The following is a 14,530-nucleotide window of genomic DNA, read 5'->3' as shown; positions in this document are numbered from 1 at the left end:
AAACAAATTAATTAACTTTTTTTAATAAATAAAATAAATAATTTAATTTTATAAAATATAGAGATATTTTAATAAAATAATTTTGATATAGAAATAAATTACTGATTTTAATTTTTTAAAAATATTAGGAATCTATAATAATTCTTCCATAAATCAAATTCTCACCTCCTAATCCTATTTTTATAGAAACTATCATCATTCATATGTCTCTGTCCATCTCCATTCCTCTACAATTCAGAAAATTTATTTCTAATTTTCAAAGATTTCAACTCCTAAATATTTATTTGATTTTTTTGAAAAATATTTGTAAGCCATTCAGTCATTAATTAATTTATTTTTATACACCATTATTATTATTAAAAAGTGGTCATTCTTTTTATTTATCTCTATTTATGATATTAAATATGTTAAACTATTTAAGTTTAGAGAAGTAAATTTTAATTTTTTTGAAAAAAGAGTTTTATGAGTAATGCTTAAATTATTTAATGGATTTATTTAGATTTTTTTTTTCAGAAAATAAATTCTAAATCTAGAAAAAAAATAATTTTAGGTAATGAGTTAGATTATTTAAATTAAAAAATTCTTAAATATATATAAATAAATCAAATAGTATTTTTATAGATAATAGATTAAATTACTCAGATTAAACGAAAAACAAAAGTTTATATTCAATATTTTATATGGCAAATTGATTCAATTTGTAAATTTTTATTCATATAAATTTTTTCTTGTTACTCTGCTAGAACTTGAATTTTTAATGTGTTTAGATAAAAAATTTTATGAAATGAGTGGAATTAGAGATTTTATTTTAAAAGATAAAATTCAACCCTCAACTTAAAACTTTTGTTCATATTTTAAGAAATCCATTAGTTTATTTATATTTTAAAATTAATTGATTAAAATGTTTTATATTTTATAAAATCAATTAAAAATTATTATTTATTTTTAATATTTATATCATTTAATCTTCATAATTTTAATAATATCAATTATTTAATTATTCATATATTTAATCTCTCTAATTAAGATAATAAATTAATTATCATTTTTTTAACTAAACAGTTTAATTTTATAAAATATAAAAATATTTTAATCAAGTAATTTAAGAAAATAGTTAATTTTTAAAAATTTAAAGATCTAATAATAATTTGGCTTTCTATATAATGACAGATGTATTTCTTATTTGAAAAATAAGCACAATATGACAATTAAGCATATCATTTCTAACTAATTACTGAAGATAATTAGTTTCTTATTTTTTTTCATATTAGCGAGAGAATTAATTAAGCTAGATTCTATTACAATTTATTTGCACCTGATTTTTCTGATTATTTCAGACAACACGCATGAGCAAACAATTAGTTAGCATGCAGTAGGCAGTTGCCAGTTAGCATGCATGCCTGTAATTGTCCGTAGTAAAAAAAAATACAACAACGAGAGACATGTAACTGAAAATATAAAATAAATAAAATATTTGGCAAGATAGAAGGATGAATCCATAACCAGTCCACCGCCTTCAGGTCATCAGGTGTTATCTGGATAAGACAAAACAAGCCCTTTGATTTCTGAGTTTTGCATAAAAATCTACTTGATTTCATGGTTTGAGCTAAGCCACAATTGACAAAGCAGCATCTTGAATGTATTAATCATGAACCTCTCTAGTAGTATATTTGAACCTTCATTACTGTTCAGGACTCGACCCATGCATACAACTTTTCAAATAACCCTTCAAATCAATACAAAGGAAAACTACAAATAAAAAGAAAAAAAAAAAAAGATATTACCAAGTGCACACAGCAATGCATTACATAATAGCACAACCAAGTTGCAATGGAGAAAACAGGTTCAATTCTATTCTTAAAATCGTACGATGTTTAATTCATCATCCAACACAAGATAAAGCAAACGATAACTAATTATCACTACATCGTTAAGACAACTGAATATATTAAGACCATTAGGTTGAAAGATTTCCGAAAAGAAAAATTAATTCCTCATTGCATATCTACACCACATGCCTAATGTCTTCCAAAGATCATTCAAGCATTGTAGGGGTTTCCACCAGGAAAGCTTCCATCCCTATTTGGAGAGTAGTTATTCTGGTAGTTTGATGGTGTACCTTGGTGATGCATGCCTCCATCACTGCGGCCATCCTGGAAGTTCTGCTGCATGTTACTAGACCATCCCGGACTTTGCGGCATTCCTCCCACATTGTTGGGTGAGGAGTTTCCATAGTTGTTCTGAGGAATTCCTCCTGTGTTCTGCGGTCCCATATAGTTGTTAAGAGGTGGTGGTGGTGGCGGCCCACCCATGTAGTTGTTTGGGGGCGGTGGTGGTGGTCCACCCATGTAGTTGCTTGGTGGCGGTGGTGGTGGTGGCCCACCCATGTAATTGTTTGGTGGGGGTGGAGGTGGCCTGCCCATGTAGTTGTTTTGAGGCGGTGGGGGTGACCCGCCCATGTAGTTGTTTTGTGGCGGTGGGGGTGACCCGCCCATGTAGTTGTTATGCGGTGGTGGGGGTGGACCTCCTGGTCCACTCGCACTGTTCTGTGGCATTCCAGCCATGTTGGATGCAGGGTTCTGCATGCCCTGATTATCCATTGGAGCTGCCCTTGTGTTCTGGAAATCTCGGTTCTGCATGTTTTCCCTCCTCCTCTCAAAGTTTCTTGACCTGTCAAAATTACGAGGCCTATCGTTGCGCCTATTTCTCTCATTTGCCCTTGCATTATTCCTTATCCATTCTTCATGGTACTTTGGATCATAAGGAACAGCTTTGCCATCAATAAATGGCTCCCCTATAACAAATGCACCATAAAGCTCACATTATGTACTAAAGAGTGATAATAGCTAACAACAAACAAAAGAAACTATGCGTCTGAGATTCTACATGTTGCGGAATTAGTTTCACCAGGTAGAGGGAAAAGGAGGAACTAAAGCAACTAGCCTTTTCTAGTGCTTAAAACATTTTAGAAGTGTAATTCAGGAAAAAGAATTAGCAAAAACCCTAAGGTGCCAAGATGCAGGCAATGCCCCATGTATCTGTATTCTCAAAAAAGAATAAAAAGCAGCGAAAGCAAGCAGCCAACCACCATTTCATGTCAGGCATATGCCTCATATAAGAGCCATGGATTTAGTCTATGTAAGTAAAGATAAACCGAGCATTGTGTTTTCAACAAACAACAAACCGAAGACCTAATTGTCAAAATACATCAAGGCAGCCTCATCCCATGATTTAATTTGTAAAGCACTATCCACAAAGTTCCACTGACTTTAACTTCCATGTCTTTGTCACAACATTATTAGACTCAATTTTTGAATATCAGTACAAACAAGTGAATAACAAAATATTCTTAATTTCAGTTAAAAGCAAGGGCATTAAAAATATGAACCTCGTTGCAAAAACAATTCACATGACAATAATAGTCTTCTTAAAACCAGGAAAAAGGAAACTATGCACCAGATGTCTTCAATTTTATGATGAACAGTCACTATACTGAATACAGCAACATAAATTAGGTTGGTAACTCATTAAAAGAAAACATCTCACCTCCATAATCTTTGTTCTTAACATCCAAGTATGAATCTGGAAGAACCCAACGAACCCTGGGCAATTCTGAGTAGAAGGAAGAAATACGTAAGACATCCTTCAACTACTGCCATTACAAACAGTAACAGCATAAATTGGACAGTTGGAAGATAGAATACCTTTAATCTTATAAGAAAGCTCTTCAGACACAAGAGCTCCAAAAGCAAAGTAGCATCTAGTTGAAACCGAGTAGATCTTCTTCCTTGCTTCTTCCTCACTACAAAATATATTTTTTTAGAAAAAAAACACCTTATTATGACTAGCCAGACCACTTTGCTTAGCACATAAACTGATATCAAGCATGCACATAGCAAGACACTGAATGAATAAAGTACAAGATCTCCTATACTTTCCATGACAAAAAAAAAAGCATGACTCATGGGCTCCACTGATAGAGTGACAATAATTTTTGAAAAAAAACCTTTAAAGGAAGAGTCTAATATTGTGACCCCAAACATCAAATTGAGCTGCTAGTTGTAAGCTAGAATACAAACATGCTTTCAAAGATGATATGCAGCAACATTAGCCAATAACACTACCACTAAAGTTGTATGCATACCAAAGTGTCAATAGGCCCTACCACACAACAAACGGAGGGAGACAGATATGATGGATCGGATAAAACACAGCAAGTTGTCAAATATCAGTAAGGAAGGAACAAAGACTTCACATAAATTTCCACCACTATTTACGGCGACAATATCATCTGCCAAAATAAATCTTCAACCAAAAGTGTACTATAATGTTAATGAAGTCAGGTTTCTCTTTTACCCCATATTTCAGAGCATATAACTGTAAAGCTTCATTAAACTCGCATAATAGAAACAAGTGGAAAGGAGTTGGTATAAAAAAATTGAATTCCAACAATTTGTGAACTAGTTATTCAAATTTGATCGTGGAATAGCTACTCTCTGTAAATTATTCCAAATTTATGGCACGAAGCAAAATGGAATATAGTTATTGCAATTAATCGCACAATATTGCCTACTGGTCAATGAACAAAAAAGAGTCTAAAATCTAAACCTATAAAATCAAAACAACTGATGCACTAAGAACAGAGAAAAGCTAATTGATTTGCCTGTAAACAAAGAGAACATTGATCATTGACCACAATTTTACAGATACGAAAAGAAAAAGTTATACCTTTTCCAATTACAGAAACCAGATACCATTAACAATTTCTTTAAAAATAAAATAAAATAAAATAACGGAGAATACCAATTCACCAACCAAAATGACAAAAACCATTAATTTAAAATTGGGAGAAAAGCAACATGCCTGCCCACAACCATAGCTAGTGTTTTGATATAACTATCAATGATTTCATCCCTAGTAAGGTTGTCATCTGGTTTCTCCAAAACCACAAGCCAATGTTCAAAATCGCATCCATCCAACAAGATGGTCTCTTTGGGAGGTCTATTAGACCAGTTAGGACTCGGATCATTAATCGAGGACGTCGTAGTCCGGGTCGCGAAGGACCGAGTCGTGAGAGCATGACAAAGATTAGAGGAGGAAAAGCTGGCAGCAGCGGAGAGGGGGCGGAGACAACGGAGGAGAGAGAAAGAGCGAGAGGCAGGAGAAGGTGTCGGAAGGGAAGAGAAGGAGCGAGATAGAAGAGAAAGGATTAGGGCTTTGTTGGCGGAGGTCGACCTGCAGAGTAGAGAGCGAGTGAAGAGGTGAGTAGCCATTTTCCTTTTCTCTGAGAGAAACCCTAGGAGGAAGTCGGTGGTTTTTAGGGGTTTTATGCAGGAGAGGGAGAAATAGGGTTTTGAGCGAGGAAATCCAAAATAAAATTGCATAATCGCCCCTGTGGACTTGGGGAAATGGCATTTTAGTGATGCAATAAATATTTTTTTCTCATATGTGAAATTTTGAATTTTTTATTAATAAAAAAATTAATGCTTGTTTTGTCATTTATGTTTTAAAAGCTAAAAGAATTAGTTTGAAGCTTTTTTCTGAAAAAAATGTATTTTAAATATTCTGAAATTTAAAAGTAATTGTTTAAGAGCTTTTATTATTAACAAATAAGATTTTAATTTAAAACATAATAATTTAAATTAATATGTATAATATATTTTTTAACAGAAAAAAAAACACCATGTTAAATAAATCTACTGCTATTAAAAATTTTAACAATTAGATTTTATTATTTTAAAATTCTTATAATTAAAATGTATTTAAAAATATTTGATGTTATACCTACAACTCCGTTAGAAGATCAAACCCAAAGATTAAAGCCCACAGTAAGCCTATTCTACAACCCATTCCTAATTATTATTGTAATTTAAATTAATTTATCTTCTAAATTTATTTTTTTTGCAAACTATGCTAATTATTATTGTAATTTAAAAAATCTATAAAAAAATGTTATTTTAAAATATATATTAAAAAATAGTTATAACTATTTTATTGTTTTATATTTTATATTATAAAATATAATTACCCATTTGATATTAATATTGAAAATATTGTTAAGAAAACATCTTTATTCAAAATAATAATTAAAAATATTTAAAATTAATTTTAATATAATTTAATTATAAACACATCAAAATAATAAAACAGTTTTTTTTCAATTTTTTTTACAAAAAGTGTATTTTAACCTAAATTTTGGTACCAAACAATCTCTAAGTCAACAAACTAACATGAAAAATTTTAGCGTTTAGGTTTCAGCTATTTTAAGCTTAAAATGTTGATTTATTTATTTATAGAAAATAATTTATATTTGAAAAATACTTTTTATATAAAATATTTTTTATGAAAATATGTTTCTATAAAAAAATAATTTTCAATAAAATAATTTATTTTTATTATTTAATTTTTAATTTTAAAAAAATATATTAATAAATTTATATATAAAACTCTTAATAAAATCTTTAAATATATTAATAAATTTATATATAAAACTCTTAATAAAATCTTTAAATGGTGAAAAATGATTTTTTATTATAAAGATATGGAGTATTTTTTTAAAATGAAAAAAGATTTTATTATAAAGGTATAATTAGTGTATAACACATGTGGAGAAAAAACATAAAAAGCAATGCACATTTGAAGCACATTATCTTTATTTTAAAAAAAAAAAATTAAAATAAATTCATATTTCATTATTCAATTGGTTTACAGTAAAAAAAAAAAAAAATCCTGATAGAATAAATTTTTTCATAGATAGTGTTGTTTTGACTAACAAAAAATAAGTTTAAACGAAAGGATTAAAGATGTTAACAAAATTAATTGAAGAAATCAAACCATTCTTTTAAAATCTCTAATTCAAGTGTAATATCCCTTGGAATTGATTTATGATATAATTTGATTTACTGTGTATATTCAATAGCGAAGTACTAACATTTTCAAAACTAAAAATAATAATAATTTATTTATTTTTTTTCTCATTAATAATATATATTCATCAATAATATAATTAATTATTGTTACATTAAGTTTTAAAAATGGTTAAAGTGTAAATATATTTTTTTAAAGATAAGATATTATTTAAAATTATTATAAATTAATAAATAATATGATTTGTAAATCATATAAATTCACACTTAGTATAAATTAAAATTTTCCTTTGTATTAAAAATAAAATATATTTCGTTATTATTAATATTTAATTATTTTTAATTATTATTATTATTTTAAATTATTATATTAAAAAATAATAATTTTTAATTTAAATTTTAACAATAACTTTTATTTTTATTATTTCAGGTGGGGAGATGGTGGTGCCAACTCTATACAATCAATGTTCAGCACACCTGAAATATTTCGCAAAGCAACTAATTTTCTTTTTTTCTCTCTCTCTTTCTTGGATTTTCTTGCAACTCCCTTAGCTTTCCAAGTCCCTACCAAAAATCCCACTTCCACAAATGAAAATTGAAGCATAACCAGGTCAAGCTAGTCCATTTCTCAATCTGCGAAAGCTCGCCCAAGTCAATATGCCTTCAAACTACAATGGCTCTTGTCGACTAACTTGCCTAGTTTAGTAAACATTAATTTGGTGTGCTAAATCATCTACTTCTCTTCTTTTTCTTCCCATATCTTACATACTAAAATTTTCTTTTTTTTTTCATTATTTTTTTCTAAATTTTCTCATATTGAATTTCAATTAAAAAATAATAATAATGTGCCATTAAAAAAATTGTAGACACTCCTCTCTTTTTAATTAATTTTTTATATAAATATTACTATAAATTTTTAAAATTGATTTGTACGATCTCATTTAATAGAAAAGAGTCGAATCATCCAAAGAGAAGTAGCAGTGGAGTTGACAAAAGAGACTGGAATTTGAAGGAAGTGGATCTTTAAAGTAGCAAGGTCTAAGAGATTCACAAAAGGAGTAATTTATGTGTCATGTTGAGTTTTATTATTGGGTATAGCGTGTTGTGTTATCTGATTTTATGGTGTAGATATTATAGATTAATTAGCAGATAAAATTCTTATTAATTATTTTTATTCTACTCAATTTTCCATTGGAAGATCAGGGCAATGTATGATCTTCATTGCATAATTTGTCCTTTTTTATTTTATGATAATAAATTAATTTTTACATGTTTATGTTTTTATCAAAAGGTGGGCTATAAGAATTTTGAAAATTTACTTGCTTTAAAGCAAAAATCAATTTGATACATAGACACATGAGCGGAGGGAAGATATAGCAAAGAGAACGTGTCTACTAACAATCGAAAAATGCGTTGAAGGAAAATGAATGCCCTATCAAAAGAAACTCGGGCTCCGCCACTGCATAGATAGACAGTGATCACTGTAGCATGAAGAAAATGTATATAAGCAACCTCCTTGAATAAATTATTGTAATTTAGTAGAGAGATCAATTTACTATGATATGTGAAAATTTTTCATTATTTAAAAACTGTAAATTTATTAAACAAGATAATTTTTTCATTATTTAAAAAAAATATCTTATTTATACAAAAGAATTTCAGCATTTACTTTCTTTCTCGCCAAACAGAAGGGCAAACGAGAGCGTGAGAAAGATGAAGCTAATTTCTTCTGCATGTTCTGTGGTGCGTATCCCCTCTCTCTATGCCAGCCTCTACAGGCCTATATGCTCTGCTTCACTATCATCATCTCCTTCTTCTCTGAAACCCACAACCCCACTTTTTTTACGCCCTCCCAGATTCTCAACCTCTATTTCAGACCTACACAAATGGCATCACTGGGCCAAAAACCTTGCTTCCTCAGTTGGGGCATCTTTTGTTCAGTTAGACAACGGCCCAGACTCAACTTCTCTCCGTCGAGAACTCAGATGGCTGTTAGAAGACTCACTTGAAGACCCCTCACTAATATATCAATTGGGTAGTCAAAATTATGCGATGGATGTAAGGCTAAAGGCACCTTTGGATGAACTTTATGTTCTTTGGAGGCAGAGGATTGAAGAGAGGAGGCCTTTTCAGTACATTGTTGGGTGTGAGCATTGGCGGGATTTGGTTTTGAGCGTACAAGAAGGGGTCCTGATTCCAAGGCCTGAAACAGAATTAATTGTTGATTTGGTGAAAGATGTGGCCTTGGCTAGTGGAGAGTCAAAAGAAGGTTTGTGGGCAGATTTGGGGACTGGTAGTGGAGCTATTGCAATTGGTATTGGGAGGATTCTGGGAAGTAAAGGAAAAGTAATTGCCACTGATTTAAGCCCAGTGGCACTTGCTGTAGCTACTTATAATGTCCTGAGATATGGCCTACAGGTTAGTGAATTTATTATAATTGCAAGGTTTAATGTGCAACCTGCATTTTGTAATTTTATGGAAATGATAATAAACTATTATCTTTTCTTATGTTGAATGTCTAACAGATATAATAAATACATATATATACACACAAACTTAATTGATTGAGTTGTTCTGGTCAAGTGCAAACAGGGAGAGCAAGAAATTATTGGCTTGAAGTAGCAAATTTTCAGCCTTGAAATGAAAACTTCATTGGTTGATGATGTAATAATCAGGGTAATTCAAAGTTTTCTGTAGCGTACCACCCAGGACTAGCTCATTTGGTCGGACTATGGTCCTGCTCATGACACCTCTCGCTGTAGTTTGTTCCTGAAAAACAATGCTATGAGCAGAACACAATAAATAATGTCTTTTTTCCAGAGAAGATAAGTTAATGTTGTAGCAATAATTATGTATATTGCACGAAATGTAAAAGTGAGACAACTTAAGATTTTATTACAAGCAAGGACTGCGCTAGCTATCAACTAGAAAATCATAGTTCATTTGTTTTGTTGTATACTGTTCATTTGACCTCTTTTATACACCAGTTGCTAGAGTTCATCATCTGTTGTCATTTTTAGGCTTTGTATTTTTATGTGCAAATCAGGATATGATTGAGGTAAGAAAAGGATCTTGGTTTGAACCATTAAAGGATGTTGAAGGAAAACTTGCTGGTGTTGTGAGCAACCCCCCATATATACCAAGTGATGATATCTCTGGGTTGCAAGCTGAAGTTGGTCAACACGAACCGAGGCTTGCATTAGATGGTGGTGTTAGTGGTATGGATGATCTTCTTCATCTTTGCAATGGAGTTCTTTCAATGTTGAAACCTGGAGGTTTTTTTGTTTTTGAGGTATTGTATCTGGTTTCCTACATTCAAGAATGTGCTTTTGTCTGCTATATTGTGGATCAACATAGTTTCATTAGATTTGCATGTGTATTTTTCTTTTATACCTTCATGTAATTAGCTGATGTAGTCATTCTTAAACAAATTGTCTGTAACTTAACATGCGTTATTCTGTTTAGGAAGTTGATAAATAGTGAATGTACAGACTCTAACAGTTAGATATTGATATATCTTAGTTGATTAAATTTGAGTCCAAACAAACAATTGAGCCTTCAATTATTGGGGAAGTGAGCATTAGCCCCCGATTTTTAGTTAGGATCAATCAAGCCTTTATCTATGCAAAATTAGTCAATTAAGCCCTTATTCATCACGTGATAATAATGCCTGATAATTAGATGTAGAATTCAGGTTAGAAGCTCCTTCTCCTCCTAGTGTTTTGAATACAACAATGAAGGAGAAGAATTGTAGAAGGAGAAATCAGAAGGGTTCCAGCAACTCCTGTTATGCTGTCAAAGCTTTCTTCTTGACAGCATCATGTTTCATGTTTCTTTGCCATCATATTGATCAATCAAGAATAAACGAGGAAGACAAAAAAAAAACTCTTTCAGCATCATTCTAAAAGAAGAGAACTTTAAAATTAAATGATTGAAGTTTGGAACTGAGGAAATAGTGAAAAAAGTACCTGGACAATGTGCATTCTCCCAGAAAGCTCGAATCCATCATAGCAAATGAGTTTGAGCATTTTGGAGAGAAGACGGAAGAGCTCATTCCTTTGAATGTACTATTGTCCAATACTCTTCATGATCTGAAACCTCTCATCTGGAATCATCCTGAATCCCAAGAACCAAAATATCGTGAACATAAAACTACCAATTGGACAACTAGGTTACGGTTTGAGAGAGGGAAAGAATGATTAATTAGAATTCAATTTCAATTGGAGGAGTTGGTGGAGAGGGATTGCAGCTGTTGGGTTGGTGAGTTTTGCTCATTCTCCTCCATTTACATACTTGCAAATGAGGAAGCTTCTTAGAGGCGCTGAAAGGCTAAATTGGCACTGGCATTCTTTTTTACTAAGAAATAAAAAGGAGAGATTTGTTTTTTTCCGATTTTGTTATCAAATTGCTAATAAAAAAAAGTACAAAATCAAATTAAAATAACTTTTTTTTGAGCAACAGATTGCTGAATTACTGATGGAGTTAGGAAAAGGACTTTCTGGAAGCTTTATGGAGAGGATTGTGTGGGAAAGTGATTTAGGGTCCAGGATTTGATTTTCTCAGTTAACAGCATGTGATTTATTTCTAATTTCGTTAATGATCAGGGTAATTGTCTAATTTCACATAGGTATTTGGCTTAATCTATCTCGGTTAAAATTCAGTGGCTGAAAGTGTATTCCCCAATATAGTTGAGGGCTAAATAATGATTTTGGCCTTAATTTTATTATGTTATTCATGTATCCCCCAAGTCAAAAAATGGCAAAAATAAGTTCTTGAAAATTCATTCTATCATCATCTTCTTCGTGAGATCTATTATGCTGATTCTATTGATCATTCATCATAGGTAATCTCAGAACATGACAATTTGAAATTTGGAAATTTACATGATCAATGTTCTTCTAGTTCTCCCATCTTTTTTGCTAATGCTTTGTTAAATTACTGGTGTTTTGGGCTATCCTAGAGTTTATTGCTTCACATTATTTCATCTTATTTCCTTATCTTCTTATTACAGACAAATGGGGAGAAGCAATGCAAGGTTCTTGTAGATTACATGGAAAACAATAATCCCGGCAAGTTTTTCAATGTAAACATAGTATCCGATTTTGCTGGTATCCAACGGTTTGTAACAGGTTTCATCAACAATAAGAGTTCCTGATAAATGCCTTTCTATATTGGCTACTGGGAATAGGAGAAGAAAAAAGTTGAGGTCTGTATTCCCTGTTTGGTATAACTTCTAGTAAAATATATGATATTTAGTTATTCTTTTCTTGTTGTTCAACTAATCAGAAATGGGAATCTTCCCCTTCAATTAAATTCCTCTTCCTCGCTCACCAACTATATCTCTCTTAACATTTGAGTGCTTATCATGCAGCTGCTCTTGATGTGGAACTTGCACTTCATTTCAGCTGCTAGTAAGGGGATCAAAGAGGCTGCTTATACACTAAGAAGGCTAGTGAAGGAGCTAGCAGTGGATCTTGCTGCATAATCAATTCTAGGTGAGATATCCAATTGAAGCCTTTCAGGTGGTGAAAGGCTTAAAATCTGAAGCATGTATCTCAATTGCAGTCACAGTCACAGATAAACAAAGCAAGCCGGTAACGGCCATAACATAATGGTAAAAGCATTCGCTACTTTGCAAAGTTCACAAAATAAATAGATAAGAACTAACATTATACATAGACTTAGTCCGTGAAGCTGGATTTTTCCTTTTGTCTGCCCCTTGTTTATCCATCAACTCATGTCAGCTTTCAGTTTATTTTCATGGCTTGGCATAGTTATTTTTCCCAACTTAGTGGTGGTTGATCAAAGCGAGAGTAGTGTTTAACCATCCACCAACCTGATTTTCAGGTCCTTGAGGTATTTTTTGCTGCTCTTCAATGGACCTCTCATGGATAATGGTTCGCTGTATTTCCTTGAACAAAGGCTTGTGTTTTCTACTCATCACATTCTTCTGCTGTGTCATTGTGCTTGAATTTGCCTTTTGATGCTATGGAAAGCTCGAGTTTACAAAATCCTGTGCATCTCAACATTTTTTAATCAATGGGACAAAGATCTGTAAAAAGTTTTCAGAAATAAGCACTGTTTGCTACAAGGACAAGAATTTACGACTGCAGTGATTTTTTTATATTATATTCTTAAATATTCAAATAAAAGGGATTAATTGTTATAAATTTTTAAATAATGAGTACAAAAATATTATTAATTAATTTTAAAATAATTTATTAAATTAATAAATTAAATTTTAGAATAGTTCAACTTTATAATTTTATTGAATTAGAAATTGTTACAACTTAACACAATTAATCAAATTAGAAACGTTTAAATAAAAATTAATTTTATTATTATTATTATTTAAAAAATTAAATAAATTTCAGAATATATCTCAATGAAAACATATAATAGTATTATGCATAATACAAGTATTTCATTTTAGCTGATTATATATAAGAACTTATCAATTTAATTTTATATAAAAATACACTTAAGAATTTTTATATTAAATATTTGTATCAAAATTTTTAAAATCATGATGAATCATATATAAAGTTTGATATAAATATTTAATTTAAAAAGTATTAGAAAATTAAAAATTAACAGAAGTACTAAATTATTATCATATAAGTAAATAAAAAATAAATGAAAAGTCTGAATAATAATTATATTAATAAAAAAATTAATATTATTTAAAGAGCAAATAAAATTAAAATATAAATAATTATTAAAATTAAAATAGTAAATTAAAAAATTTATATTATAAATGTGTATAGCACAAATATTTTTCTAATTAAAAATATCAAGTTGAAGATTTTTATTTATACTTGCCATTCTTTAAAAATTTCGGAGTGACTTGTTTTCTTCTATGTTTTATTCAAAAATTTATTAATTTAAATATCAAAGTGACTCGTCTGTTTTTATGTCTTCTTTTTTTAAATTGAGTGATCACATTATCTTTCTTTTCGACCACAACAATATTTATTTATAAAAAATTTTAAAATTTTAATATTTAATCTAACTTTTTAAAATTCAATACAATTTAATTCAAAAATTACTAAATTAATTTTCCAAAATCTTAATATTATTCTTAAGCAAGCAATCATAACAATTCTTTTTTTTTTTTTAATTTTGAATCTTTTAATTTTTTTAAATTTTAATTATATTTATTTTTAATAGAGTTTCTATACTTGTATCTTTCAACATTAACTTATATCATTGAGCAATAAAATAATAACAAGATATAAACTTCTGTGGAAATTTGAATGTGTAGTATTGATTTGCTCCCTTTAAAATTATCTTGTTTATTTGAGAAATTTATAAAGTTTATAAAATTAATAAATATTTAAATAAACAAATAGAACTTATATATGCAACTAAATAATAAAATATAAATCCATTAATTTAAATATTTGAAAAATTTATTGATAATATTAGCATTAATCAATTTAAAATTAAAATATTTATTTAGATGATAAATAATTAACCATATGCTTAAAAAATAATAATGAAACTTACTATTTTTTATTATTATTATTTCTGATACTACATAATAATTGTTCAAAATAGATTACAAACTCTTACTATAAAACTAAAGTCATGTAGCAATAATCTGATAAACTGATATACGATCGCAAAGGTTTTACCTATAGAAAGGACAACCAGGATATTGT

At 29.8% G+C, this 14,530-nt stretch overlaps 2 protein-coding genes across 4 annotated transcripts; one reads left to right on the top strand and one right to left on the bottom strand.

Moving 5' to 3' along the window:
• Positions 1-1,825: 1,825 nt before the first annotated feature.
• LOC110611717 (multiple organellar RNA editing factor 8, chloroplastic/mitochondrial) lies at positions 1,826-5,382 on the bottom strand. The gene is made up of 4 exons (XM_021752116.2): positions 4,864-5,382; positions 3,705-3,802; positions 3,547-3,612; positions 1,826-2,794 (listed from the first exon to the last, which is right to left on the bottom strand). Exons 1-4 carry the CDS (start codon positions 5,271-5,273, stop codon positions 2,040-2,042), a joined length of 1,329 nt encoding a protein of 442 aa, XP_021607808.1. The 5' UTR covers positions 5,274-5,382; the 3' UTR covers positions 1,826-2,039.
• Positions 5,383-8,532: 3,150 nt separating this feature from the next.
• On the top strand, positions 8,533-12,990 carry LOC110610711 (release factor glutamine methyltransferase). 3 transcript variants are annotated; one of them, XM_021750759.2, is made up of 5 exons: positions 8,533-9,284; positions 9,913-10,158; positions 11,878-12,072; positions 12,238-12,361; positions 12,714-12,990. In XM_021750759.2, exons 1-3 carry the CDS (start codon positions 8,580-8,582, stop codon positions 12,019-12,021), a joined length of 1,095 nt encoding a protein of 364 aa, XP_021606451.1. In that variant the 5' UTR covers positions 8,533-8,579; the 3' UTR covers positions 12,022-12,072; positions 12,238-12,361; positions 12,714-12,990. The 3 variants fall into 3 exon arrangements, with proteins under 3 accessions (XP_021606451.1, XP_021606450.1, XP_021606449.1); XM_021750758.2 differs by having other exon boundaries at positions 12,238-12,480; XM_021750757.2 differs by having other exon boundaries at positions 12,238-12,990.
• Positions 12,991-14,530: the final 1,540 nt, after the last annotated feature.

The sequence above is a fragment of the Manihot esculenta genome, chromosome 3, assembly GCF_001659605.2.
Source record: "Manihot esculenta cultivar AM560-2 chromosome 3, M.esculenta_v8, whole genome shotgun sequence".
Lineage (NCBI taxonomy): Eukaryota > Viridiplantae > Streptophyta > Magnoliopsida > Malpighiales > Euphorbiaceae > Manihot > Manihot esculenta.
Note: the sequence above shows the minus strand (reverse complement) of the source record. Positions and strands in the feature narration are given on the sequence as shown.